General features: G+C 42.5%; 1 protein-coding gene across 1 annotated transcript in view; it reads right to left on the bottom strand.

The window, feature by feature from the left end:
- RPE65 (retinoid isomerohydrolase RPE65) overlaps positions 1–13860 on the bottom strand; it is a 186857-nt gene that overhangs the window by 129907 nt on the left and 43090 nt on the right. Inside the window, exons 3-5 of the mRNA XM_085602298.1 lie at positions 3276–3426; positions 509–616; positions 258–399 (exon numbers count right to left, since the gene is read on the bottom strand). Of these exons, the coding sequence (XP_085458424.1) occupies positions 258–399; positions 509–616; positions 3276–3426 (401 nt within the window). The remainder of the gene's footprint in view (positions 1–257; positions 400–508; positions 617–3275; positions 3427–13860) is intronic.

Raw genomic sequence — 13860 nt, 5'->3', positions numbered from 1 at the left:
GTAAACATATGACAATATTCTCTTTTATAAAACACATATGGATTGCAAGTAGAAGTGTTAATTACCACACTAGCAAATTTGATATTTTTGAGTCTCTTTCTAATTTCTATCAGTGCTTTTATGTATAAAATATTTCCATAGCTGTGGTAAGGAAGAAATTAGATTCAACTTTCAAGCAGACGTTCTTTATGGGAAATATTCTTTCAAAACATTGCAGAAACAAATCTTTAAATACATTCATGGACACTAAGGTTTACCTTCTTAATGGTTTCCAGTGTCTCTGGGTTAACCTTTGTTATGTAATTGGTTTCAGTGCATGCATAGTAATCCTCTCCGACAGGGTAAACATTAACCAGAGCATTATCTGTAACCTCCAATCCTTGGAAATAGGAAAGAAATCTGTGTAAAAGTATTTAAGACATAATTAATATGTTTTGGCTCCAACACATGCCAACCAGTAATGTATAAATTGTACATCCTGTGTATGAAATGAAGCAAGATGATTTACCTGGAAAATATATTCTTGCATGGATCAGGAAAAGCAAAAGTGCCAAATTCTGTTATGACAATCCGTTTTTCAGTCATTGCCCTTACATAAGTATCAGTTCGAATAAACCTAAAATGATTCATGAAAAATGATGATTAATCACTCAGCATCTTCCACTCAATTAACATTGTGGCAAGTTTTGTTCAAATCTGGAGACTGCTTAGAGAACAAAATTAATAGGTCTATTGTGTTTGACCTTCAATTTGGCCAGAAACACACTTCCTTTTTAAATCAACTTTTCAATCAATATTCATAATTTATCTCCCTCAGTAGCTTTCCATTCTGCTTGTTTAGCATTCGATCATCTGGTCTGCTAATTCTTTTGTACAAATTCAATAGCCACTTAATCTCTTGGTCTTCCTTTAAAACAATCACTAACGCATTCAGTCTCTCTGGCCTGCCTTCTGTAGCTACAAACACTTTAGGAAACATTCTTGACCTCACCATAGATTTTGTCATCTATTTAGTCACTTCTTCCGGTTCAACTTACTCAAACCCATACTTCTGATGATTATCCCTTATTTTGTTTCATACTTTCTACTTCCTCATCACAACCTCGTCCTCTAGTTAAACACCAGCAGTGTACCGTTGTCTCTCCACTGTTCACTTTCCAGATTCACATATCTCTTGAACGTCTATAACACTGCCTGAAGTGGTTTGTTCTACTATAGGTAGCTATATCCTTGGAAGGTTGGGAAGCCATCAGTTAAAACTACTCAAACATGTCTCATTCTTGAACGATCCGTTACGCACATCACCACGTCCTATTGAAAGACTGACTACTGCATGAAATACGTGTTTCCTTTCTTAATCTACATACCATGTACTTTTCAAAACTTACACTCACAAAGGAAGTCTCCTATCCATCACTCATTTTTTTTTAATATAACAATTTTTTCTTCTCTTGATCATCTACTTCCACCTGACCAATCGTTATCATGAGTGCTGTGATCGCTTCCTATTTTACAAGGTAAAATTGATTTAATCAGTGTTTTTTTTCTATGCTAATATCATTTTCATCTTTTGTCACTCCTTGTTCGCAACCACCAGAATTTGACTCTGTTGCTTTGTCGCTTGTTGTGACTTTTCCATGCATTTTCATGCTATTCTTAATGCCTTTCCAGTGGACGCTCTTATGGGTGCCATCGTCCAATCATTTAATAATTTCATGGCAAAACACTCTCCAATTCTTCTCTAATAATGACTTTTTTTTAAGCGTTATTAAAATCAGCCACTGATCTTTATCTGTTTAAAATATAACTACTTGATCCCCAATACTTCTAAATTCCACCCTCTTTCACATCTACTATAATATTTCCTTTAATATTAGCAGTGGTTTGTCTCATTATTTCATTCTTCCATCGTAAAATGTCCAAAACAATCTAGCTTTTGGCTAGGACATTATACTGAAACCTGGCAGGTCTGTAATATTCTCCCCAAATCTTGATGTCAAGCTTTCTTAGATTCTCATTTTACTAGACTTTTTGGCAGCCTTTCAAACATTGAATCATCCTGATCTTCTTACTGCACACGTAGCCTTCAGCATTTTAACCATTTTTGGGAAACCACCCACTCCCATCTTTTGACCTGTGCCTTCTCTATTGCTGGGAAATGTGATTCTCTGCAGTTTGTTTATTCTTCTTTGGTGGTTCTCAATTATCTAATAATGATTCCTTATTCTTCCCATTTTACACTCCTCTTCTCCATCAACTTGTCATTTGATTTTAATGCTTACCATTATGTCAATGATTAACTACTGAATCTCAAATATGAATTTCTTTTCTGTTATTTTCAACTTCTCTTCATGATAAAATATTTGCCTATCGTTATGCAATTGAGACAGGGATTGCTTCAAATGTTCTCTAACCCACTCCTAAAAAGCACAGTATTCTCATTTTTCCTGCCTCTGTTGTCATTCTTTCTGCTACTACATAATTAATTTTTCTTGGAAGTGCAAAATGGTTGCTGGCGTGGAACGGTACACGTTTCTTTCGCATTTGCTCAAATGCAACAATGCACGGGTGACAATTTTGGCTTTTTTTTTAATTTTACTAATCCAACATGGCAAATGGGCATTTCAGAATGGCAAAATAAAAATATATAAATAAGCAGGGGATAGCTAAAACAGAACCAAGTGGCCCATTAGCAATTAGCAGCAGCCAGGTAATTGAGAAACAAAATAATAAAAAGCACTGGTGCAGTTCATACTTTAATACTGTGAAAGGCTTGACATATTGGCTTTACCAATACTTATTTGGATTGTTTTGAGAGATGACAGGCAAAACGATTGCTTTTTATATTCAAGATACCATCTTGAATTATACAGAGCATATTCAAAATCACTATAATAATGCCCTTCCAAACACACATTATTTTTTGTCATGTAATCCAAATCTAGACACCCGGTGTGTCCTGCATTGATAATTGCACTGCACAGATCTCAGAGGTTCTTTTGTACACCACTGCTGGAGCAGCTCATCCAGATTACGGCTGCAGCCTTAAGATATTTTAAATTCTATATGCTTTCAAATTCAACATGTTTTAGTTGGTAAATTCCAATAAATGCTACTCACTCCTCAGATATTCATATCTTTTTTAATTAAGTTTAATCTGAAATCATTTTTTTCTGTTAACTTTTTATGTGTCAACGAACACATCTGCTGCGCTAGCTAAAACTATTAGTTTTATTTTCACAGTTTAAGAAACATTTTAAATGGTTTCAACTTACTTCCTATGATATGTAACATGGCCCTCTTTAAAATCAAATTTGTGCAATAGGGCTTGCCCATCAAACAAATGATAGAACTGCTCTGATCCAACTTCAAATAGCCCGGGGCCACATCTCAGGAGACTTCCAGTTAGCCAAACAGGAATTCTGCCTAACAAGTGAAAAAGAAAAGTAAGTAAATTACATTTTTTGATGCTAAAGAACACTTAGTATAAAATAGTTGGAGTATTCTACATCCTAATAAAGCAGACATAAATTAAAGTCACATAACTGTGCATTAAAAACAATACATTAAAAAGAAAGCATAGTTAAATATACTAACCGACCAACATAACAACATATAATATTCTGTGGTCCACATCTGAACACTTCACCGTTTGAGTCGAATAATGTATTTAAACAATTCTTCGCCTATGGTTTTAATGTTTAATAAACAAATATTTAAAACTATACGTTTGAACCTTTAGGACAAGATCATTGGGATGTGTCCCTGGGCAATACTAATTCATCAAAATTTATTTTACAACAAAATAGTTTCCCACATATCACATTTAAAGAGATTCTGAGTTGCTTGCTGTGCATCTTAAACATGGATCACAACATGTACACAGTGACGTTTTGTTCTCTCTGATTTCCTAACTTAGCCTATTTCAAAGACGTATTCACATTTCTTATACTTTCATGCCAACTTTATTGGTGAATAGACCTTTGTGCTGATCTGCATGGTTATTGTGCCAAAATATGTTTAAAAAGATGTTTGTGCAAGTCCCTGCCTTTTTAGAAAAATGTAAGAGAACAAGCCCCTACGTACCATTTTAGATCATTTACGTAAAGAAGAAATAAGGTAACACTTCAATTGTGTTAAATGTAACTTGACTGAAATCCTTATTTGGACCTTAGAGTTTCTGACTCCAGTGGCATAGCTAGTATATTCCTTCATGCTGACATTACATGTTCACTTGTGTGTGAGGATTGGGGCAAGACATTGGTTTCTGAATTAAGCATCTTATTTCGTTTACTGCCAAACTAGATGTATATAGTTGGTGATAGTAGGAAAGGAGACAGTTTTTGTTCCTGTAGACTCTTAAGGCACTAAGTGGAATATTACATACAAAACCACCAATGAAACTAATGTCAAACTTTTTGAAAACCTAACGTTTACAGGTGTGTATCTGGCCAGCAAGTGGCGAATACTGAGTCACACAATTAGACTCTGCCAGGTTTTGAAATGACAACTACCACTGCGGAAAATTAATCACTGGCTGGAATTTTGCAGTGATAAGCATGGATTTGAGAGCAGGAAAATGGCTTTTGCTGAGAGTTGGCATTATCAGTCTGGAGAACACATTAAAAGTGGTGATTTGTTATTGACAAGCATTGTCAATTTCGTTTCTCACACCAGTTGCACAGCTGAACCTGTGCCTACTTAAATATTCCAGGGATTCTGGGAAAGAGTCCTCTACAGGCCAGTGCTTTACGGGTAGTGCAGGGGCTAGGATTTGTTCACATAAAATAAAATGCTTAATAAGTAGAGAAAAAAGAATCATGCACGATTGTGCATTTACACTACCTCTATAACTGTGTATCCTTTGTTCTTCCCCAGTCATAGGGTTAGATTAATAGACGTACATTAGGCAAACAACACAAATTTTGATTTGCAATCAAGTACACCTGTCACTTCTGATGAACACAAAACATTACTAAACCTACACATGACTGATTTCAAACGATTTCTGTTATTTGGGCCCTAAGAAAGATCAGGGTTTTTCTTCATTCCACAAAATACCACAGACATCCATAGGTATGAGTTGGTGGTGGTGTTCGCAAGGGCATTTTGTGAATTAGGGATCCTATACCCAAACATGGTACTTTGGGATTTTGAAATTGAGACTAGTAACACGTCACATTTAAAGAATTGCAAAATAACAATGTACAAAGAAGCAGCAAGTGAAAATAGCATTTTTCAAGAAATCGCAATCAGGCATTAGCAATTCCTAATTAGTTATTCAATAACAATCACAAACAGAGATTTCTTATTTTACCGAATTGCAAATTTTGAATCAGTAAATTCTGAAAGTCATGCTAGGAGCTACTGATGACCTCACAAGCAGAAGTGATCTAAAACCTTCCCCTTCTGAGGCCAGATAGGTGCATAGGAGAGAAGCGGAGTACAAATGAGGTTTGGAGAGTACTGGAGATAGCAACCCAAGAGTCAGAATGAGAGAAGAGGGCCAGAACATACCAGTACAGGTTTCATGAGCAGGATCTTCCTTTATTAGAGGAAAGGTGTGTGGGACACAAAGGCCAGCTTTATAGGAAATCCTCAATTACTGTGCCAGAGGTCACCAAGAGAAAATTAAGGATTAGAATTCAGGAATGCATCAATGCTATGTGTATCACTTCAAGAACAAAGGACGAAGTTAGACCAAGGTCGCATGACTTATGCTCCTGAACCAAAGAAAAGGGGGCTAGCAGGAGAAAGGAAATATGTGGGACCAGAGAAGAACAACTGACTGAGTAAAACCCTACAGAGATGGAGGAGGTCATAAAAAGCACCTCACGTGGTCTCAGGATAGAGCACTACAAATGTGGCTAAGACTACAGAGCCACCAACAGGTAATTGACAAAGTAAATGTATACTGTTTCAGATACGTATACAAGAACCTTCAGGGGTAAAACGTAAATTGTAAATGTAAATTGATACTTGTATAGCGCACTACTCACCCGCAAGGGTCTCAAGGCGCTTGTACGAATACCGCTGTGGAACCCATCCTGGCTTTCACTGTGAGGCGTCCACTCCTGGGCACCCCCAAGGTGGAGGCCAGGCATCCTTAGCGTTGTGGGGGCCGTTGTGGAGATTAAGCAAGCTATTGCCCAGAGTTGCAGAGTGGGACTCCATGATTGGAATAGGCACCGAGGCGAGAATTATCAGGTCCGTGGAATTTATGAGCTCAAGACCCGCGGAGGCGGGGAATTGAACCCTGGTCCCGGGCTAAACCTCTGCATCAGGGTCTGCCGCTCTAATCATTGAGCCACACTTCTCCAGGGGTGGCAGTATATCAAACAGTCTTGTATGAAGATTCATCAACACTTCAGTGTACACATCTATTCTACATTTCACTTGTACCAGTGCAATGTTATCAGGAATCATACTTATGCATGCATCTACATGTACCAATGTACGCCTTCAATCATGATTGTGTTGCAACACAATGTACCTCGTCACCTTCAACATACCACATACACAAAAAAAGTTACATTTACCCCATGGATACACATAGAGAAGACAGAAAAGAGTCTGGAGATGAGGAGGCAGAGGACCAGGTTGGAGATACTGAAGGACTTAATGACATAGTCCCTACCAGCACTTCCACTACAGAGCCAGCTGTCTCACAGTGCAAAGTGCCTTTTTGTAAAATGGCCAAGTCAAGATCACAAACACCAAACAAACTACATAGCAAGGTTTCAACTGATGCAACAGAAACTAATAAAGGGCTGCAGACTTGGTGTGACACCTGTCACTTATTGCTGTGAAGATGGAGGGGGATATATCTCCAGCAAGGAGTTTCAGGGCATAGAAGGAGCAATGCTTTCCGTGCAGTGGCAGCAAACTGCAGCCATGCAGGCACTGGAGAATAAAGGAGATATGTTGGACACATGCATTCAGCAGGGCTTGCTATCACTGTGCTAAAGTGCTGAATCCCAAACAGAATCTGTCATGGCATTGCATGCCTCTATCCATGATAAGTTCACCTTAAAAGCATCACAATCTCCACAAACTGGATAAGACAGACTGCAATGTAAGGTGAAGAGATAAATTGGTCAATGCCACCAGTGCCCTATCTCAAAGGACAGAAAACATAGAAAATGAAAAGGCCCAATGTACCTAGAATGTTGCCAAAAGTCTAGTGCAAGCAACAACAGCCCTTGAATCCCTGCAGACTTTGCAAGAACATACTGCAGAACAAATTATCACATCAAAGTGAGGAGGACTCTATCCTTAGTAGTGTTTCGGTGCCATACTTTTATACAAAACATGGCACAAGGAGTTACAATGGGGAGGATGAGGTCGCAGAAGCAGGACCCTCCACTAACCACCCCACATTCACAAGCCACAAGAGGCAGGAAAAACAGGGAAAAGACAGATGTAAATGCTAAACATTTTTTGTATTTTTGCATACACTTAAACTGTGTAACCATTGAGGGCCAGCCACTCATGGTAGATTTTTCTTTGAATAAACCTATCTATGAATAAATTGAAAAATGAAGCAGCAAACAAGCCTCTTGCATTATTGTACATTAATGACTTGCATCCTTTTACCTTATAAGTGGTTAGTTGTAATATGTGACCTGAGTATCCTTCCTTCAACTGCATTTGCTGCAACCTGTTTGGGCTGGTGAGTGAATGGGGGAGCTCTCTCATCATCAAGCACCATTGTAAGGCCTTTTTGGATGGCAATTTTGTGCAACACTGCACAATAAGCAATATTTTTGCATTGTGTGTCAAGGGCATTCTCCAGCTTGTGTATGCACTTAAATCTACCGTTCAAATATCCAATTGTGTGCTCTACCTCAACACTTCTACGTCTGTGCGCTATGTTGCATCTCATCTGGGTATAATGGCATTCAGATACAACTTGAAGAGGCAGGTTTGCGTGGAATAAGCACTTTCACAAATCAGAGACTATTCATTGCGGAAAATGTGATGGTTGTTATTCAATCATGGAACGTGAAACATGACTTGCCCAATATGATGTTGCCTCTAATGTCTCCCATAGTCAGGCAATTCCAAAGGTCACAGTATCTGAAGAACTAGGAATGACACATACTCCTAGGGTAACATGCCCCAAGGTCCTTTATAATGCACTCTGCCTTGCATACAACCTCAATGTTTAGCAAGTTTTGGTTTTTGCTATTGCGATACAGGTATTCAGTACCTGAGGGTGAACAGATCAAGAGTTGAGCCTCATCCTTGTTACCTACCACCTGAGGAAACCGTGCCATCCTATACAACTTTATCTTCATATTATTCAATTCCTGAGCTGTGCTGGGGATGGCAATGTAGGAACTGATATTTGACAGCATGGCCAGTAGTAACTTGAACAAAACCTGGAAAATGCATTCTGTGACATCCCACCCACTGTTGTTGCTACTCCCTAGAAATTGCTTAAAGTTAATAGATGCGGGTCTCATAGAACCTGCATATATATAGGAATGGCCCCCCTCCTCTATATCCGTACCCAGTGCAGGGTCTAAATCAGCTATACACCTGCCTGCTCAACCTATACTTGCTTTATGCGTTCCCTTAGCTTTCATCAACGATTGTGACTGAAACTTCTCTCCTGTCTCCCCTTCTTCTATGCTGTGCTGCCAGAATCCTAATTCACACCATTGCATAAAGCACAGCCATTTTGGAGAAACAGATTTGCTATCTTGCTCACCTTTTATGGTTTGGAACTTGTTACCATCTGCTTCCACATGGTGGTAATTTGCAAGTATTTGCAAACTGTGTATGTTTTTTACATCCTATCTTTCCGTTGACATTAGGTAATCACTTTGGGAATTGCTATTTTATGTCCCTAATTTTGCGGTTTACAACTAGTTAGCGATCTGCAAAACAATTTTACACCAGGCCCTTAAGTAAGAGCCTCTTTTGGCGAAGTTTGGGACATCATTTCAAAACGTCAGAATATGAATTAAAGCTACATGCAGGTGTAGATGTTGGATGTTTCCATGTTCAGCAAGAAGACTTATTGTTGCTGGGCTGTCACCTACACTGGGCTGTGGTAGTGTGAAAAGCATGAAACATTTTGCTCCTCTTTTATACCACAGTTAATTCTAATTAAGCCTAAAAGAATTATGGGTTTGTTATGATTGCATGCAAAGGTGAGTTATACATGGTTTATGCAGATAAAAATAAGGTATGAGGAGCTATTCATAGGTATCCCCAGTTAAGAAAATAACCATGATTTCAAGGATCTTCCCTCATATTAATTGTACAGTTTCTTTCCAAATTGAGATTTGTTGTGCAAGGTGAACCTTGGGAGCCGAGTCAGTTCACATGGCACTAGCATCATCATGGGAAACCATCTGACGCAGCATTGGAGATTTTTATTGTATAAATGTCAGAGGTATCTGAATTACAACAGTTGCTTGCTCAGAGTTGGATGCATTGATTTCATGGTGGCGTGAATTGGTCAAATTCTCTGAAGCCAAGGAAAAGGTAGACGGTGTGATACTGTAGCTTGGAAGCAGTGGTGTAGCAAGGCATTTTGCCACTCGTGGCGGTCCCTGCGTTTGCCGCCCTGCGACGGCCACAGGTAAGAGCTGCCCCCAAAACACATGCCACCTGGGGCGGACTGCCCCTCCACCCTGCTACGCCACTGCTTGGCATGTTCCCCGTTCGAAAGTGATTGGATCTGTGGATGGGGTGCTCTACCTTACACACACATATATACATTTACAAAGCAAAACACAGGGTAAATGATAAGTATATAAATAAATATAGTAATAAAGTAGGAGCCAGGTTAAATAATATTTAAAAAAGGTAAAGTATTTGTTTAAAAAACAATACATTTAAGGTCTACGATATATAAAATGACTAACAAAAAATCTAAAATAAGGAAAAGAGGAAAAGGTAATGAGACCGAAACAAGAAAAAGAGATACTGTACATATATAGAAAAAATAGACTATTCACGCACACCCTCCCATCACGAGAAAGCCCGCACTCAAATCCATTAGGAAATTCCATTTTATTGATAGACAGCTCTTGCACCTTAGGAACGCGTTTTACCTGTTCCCACAGCCTTTGTCAACCTAAAAAGTGCACCATTTATCTCCGTATTTAAACCTTCACAACAGGTGAAGCCAATTAAGTAAGCAAGTTACTTCTATTTTAGTGTTTCTTTTTAAATTTCATCATGTTTCCGTTTTACAGTCACTTGTTGTAATTAAAATAGAATTATTGTTGAAATTAAAATAGAATTAAAATCATCTGCTTTCAGAAGCAGACATGGGTGAAGAAGGGCTGAACAAACTGTGACAATATGAAAATGATTTAAAGAATGAAATGAGCAATGCTCACGTTACGACGAAAGTGCACCGAGAGTACATAAACTGCAAGAATGTGTCACTGCGCAGATAATTTTAATTTCAAAAAGTGACTGTAAAACAGAAACAATAAAATGGAATTTCCTAATGGATTTGAGTGCGGCCTTTCTCATGTTAGGGAGAAAGGTATTTGCAGTTAAGGTGTTTGTGCTATCGCCTCTTCCTAGCACCACCGGCGATCAGGCTGTGGTTTTGGTTCAAAAATGCGACAAACTACTCAAAATCTTTGACCATGCATTCGGGTGTTGGGTGCAGAGCCTTGTTCGTGGCATACATTCCTCCCAACCGCTGCCGCAGCCATTCTGCCACAAGTGAACAAGCTCCGTAGCGCATGGCCTTTGGCCATGTGCACCTGGGTTGGACTTAGGACCTGGAATGGCGCCACACACTGAGACCTACCATCGCGAACAGCCAGCCCACACCGTTCAATTGTGTGAGTTGGTTTGGGCTTTGGCCTGGTCCTTGGCCCAACTCTCTGCTGTGAGTCAACCCCAGCTGTGCAAGCCCGCTATCAGCAAAGCCCTGCAGGGCATAGCCTTTGACTATTCACTGCTGGTCTTGGGCACAGGGTCAGGCTGACCACCGTCATCAGACAACCCTGGCAATGCACAGTCTGTGGCCAGGCCCTGCACTCAACCCTCTGGTATCAGCTCTCCCTCCGCAGTGGTACGATGGGAGATGAAGCTTGAGGGGAGGCTCCAGTCGCCCCAATTTCTTTTTTGATTTTGGCTCAGAGGGGGTGAGGCGAAAAAGTGCCTGAGGTCAGTGTGTTCCTACCCTGCCCCCCTTTAGACCCCATTTTTAAATATTTTCACAGTCCCCGAGTTCTGTTACGGTGGTAGCAACATGGTCTTCACGATTGCGGCCAGACAGTCAGATTGCTTGATACAGGGGGACCAGGAGAAAAATCTCCCTTTTCCAATCAAAGGACTGTGGGGTATATTCACAAGGACGTGTGATAACTACCACAAGAGTAGCGTAACGCAACTTTCAATATCGCAGCCCATCATGGGAAAGTAACCCTGTGACAATGTGGGATTCACAACAAGGCGGTAGCATGCGATAGTCTGCCGAAACCGCGGACAATGTCTGGGATAAAACCACCTCGATGGAGATAAAAACACCCACCACAACACCAAAAAACCTGCGATGGGCCTAAGCGCGATGAGAAAATCAGCGACAAGCAGCGCCAGGCCTGCAACACACACCTGGCAGGTGGGACAAATCTCCATAAAAGCAGAAAAAACACCCACACCCAAACTGACTAACACCGAAGCACCATGGAGTCAGCCGGAGCAGACGCAGAGGATGAATGCAACCCCTCAAGAACCCCGTACGACCAGCCTGGGACCTCGGGGACAGGGAAGGGCAAGGACAAGAAGAAGAGGAAGACGAAGTTCAGTCCGCAGGCGAACAGAATCATAGTCACGGAGGTGACGGAACACCATCAACAACTCTTCGTCACCTCCAACGTGTCACTGGGCACCAAAGCTGCAATATGGCGGGACATCGTCGACAAGGGGAATGCCGTCGGAGAGCACAAGCGGACAATGGACGAGATCAAGAGGCGATGGAATGGCATCAAGCGGAAGACCAAGGAGAAACTCTCCGACAACCAGAAGGCAGCAATGCAGACTGGAGGTGAGGGCCCAGCACCACAGCTGGAGCTGGATGACATGGAGGAGCTGGTGTCGACAGTCATCAGTATTTAGACTACTGTGGCCGGAGTAGGAGGACCAGACACTTCTCGACAGGACACAACACAACCGCAACAGGGTGAGTGACCATCCAGGTACTGAGGGGACGGGTGGAGATGGGCACAATGGCACACATGCACAATCAAGCAGAGCACAGTGCACACCCACAATGACTCTGGGTCATCGCCCAGATCTACAGACTGTCACAATGTACAATGCCACGCTGTCTGAATTTCAACCTGTATCATGCGTCTACACACATGTGGACACATTGTAATACACCATCTCCCCTTCACATCGCAGGGGCACCATCAACACCTCCTGCAGAGCAGTCCCAGTCACTCTTCACGGATGACGAGCAGGACAACGCCAGCATCGACACCCAAAACATCTAAGACATAATTGACCTCATCCGCCACTCACCTCCAGGCTCAGGGCAGCCCAGCTACATCGATGAGACCCCACCTACCACCCAAACCACCCAGCAGGAGGCACCCACAGCTCCGACACCCTCCCAAGACCTCCAGGAACAACACATGGCCTTCCAATGCCATGTGCTGGAGTGCCAGATGGAGACGGCTGAGCAGGTGCGGGTGGGCTTCGGCATCATGGCTGCCAAACTGGACGCCATCCTTGAGTGTCTATGTCCGCCCCATGGTCGCCAACGAGCCCTGACTGACATCGCTGGAGTCATGACGCGGAGAGAAGAACAGCTGTCCGCTCAAAGTGGCTCCAGCGATGCCAGCCGTTAGCTGGCACACATACGGAGGCTCATGGAGGACATGGTGCAGATGGAGGCGGAAAGGATGTCAGCCACCGCTGCACATCATCGAAATGTAGCTGGGATCTATCATGCCCTAAAGACCTCCACCATGGAATTGCCGCCACAAGGCGTGGTGCTGAAGAATGCTGCTGCCCCCACACCATCCACATCCCCGCCCCCTGGTGTGTCAGTGCCACCCAGTGCGGCAGCCAGATCCACTCAGGCCCCTGATGTGTCAGTGGCACACAGTGCAGCAGCCGGATCCACTCAGGCCCCTGATGTGTCAGTGGCACACAGTGCGGCAGGGCACACACCCGGAGACGAGGACGTGGATGGAACTGTGGTAAGAAGGACCAGGCACTAGCATTCATTACCGCCACCTGGCCTGTTTCTGCTTGGTCCCGCACATGGCCTCATGACCTTCCACTGACCCACGATACACTCCGATGCACTCACCTTGGACAGCGACATGGACTGCCATTTCCGGATTGACCAGGCTGCTGACTGTACCCTTACCTTCAGCAGGACTTGTCATCCCCGGATGGACTCTGGCTGGCCCTCCACGGGCCCATATTGTGTAGTGTGCTGGGCATTGCCCTGAACCGCTCCAGCTGCATAACTGCACTGGATGTGCAATAAATATCCATTGACGCACTGCTGTGTCATGTCTTTCATCAGTCATATATGCATGTGTGGATGAATGTAGGGGCAGTGATTTCCCTTGCGTCAATGATGCTCATCCTGTGGGATGCCAGTCAGAGGGTGCTACATTGCATATTGTGTACCGGGTCCCGTGGAAACTACAACATGGACACACGCATCACTCACTTCCTTGTCCGGACATGGACTGAACCACGCCCAGAGCCCACGTGTCATTGTGGCAAGCCCTGCGCTGGTCCAGCGTACGGCAGGCCAGGCCACTCCGCTTACGCTCAGAGGGGGGGGCCCTCATTGCTCCCCGTCGCAGGCGAACTCGCTGGTGGTGTGCAGGTCACTGGTCTAGTTATCAGCTG

The sequence above is a fragment of the Triturus cristatus genome, chromosome 4_2 (genome assembly GCF_964204655.1).
Source record: "Triturus cristatus chromosome 4_2, aTriCri1.1, whole genome shotgun sequence".
Classification (NCBI taxonomy): domain Eukaryota; kingdom Metazoa; phylum Chordata; class Amphibia; order Caudata; family Salamandridae; genus Triturus; species Triturus cristatus.
Note: the sequence above shows the minus strand (reverse complement) of the source record. Positions and strands in the feature narration are given on the sequence as shown.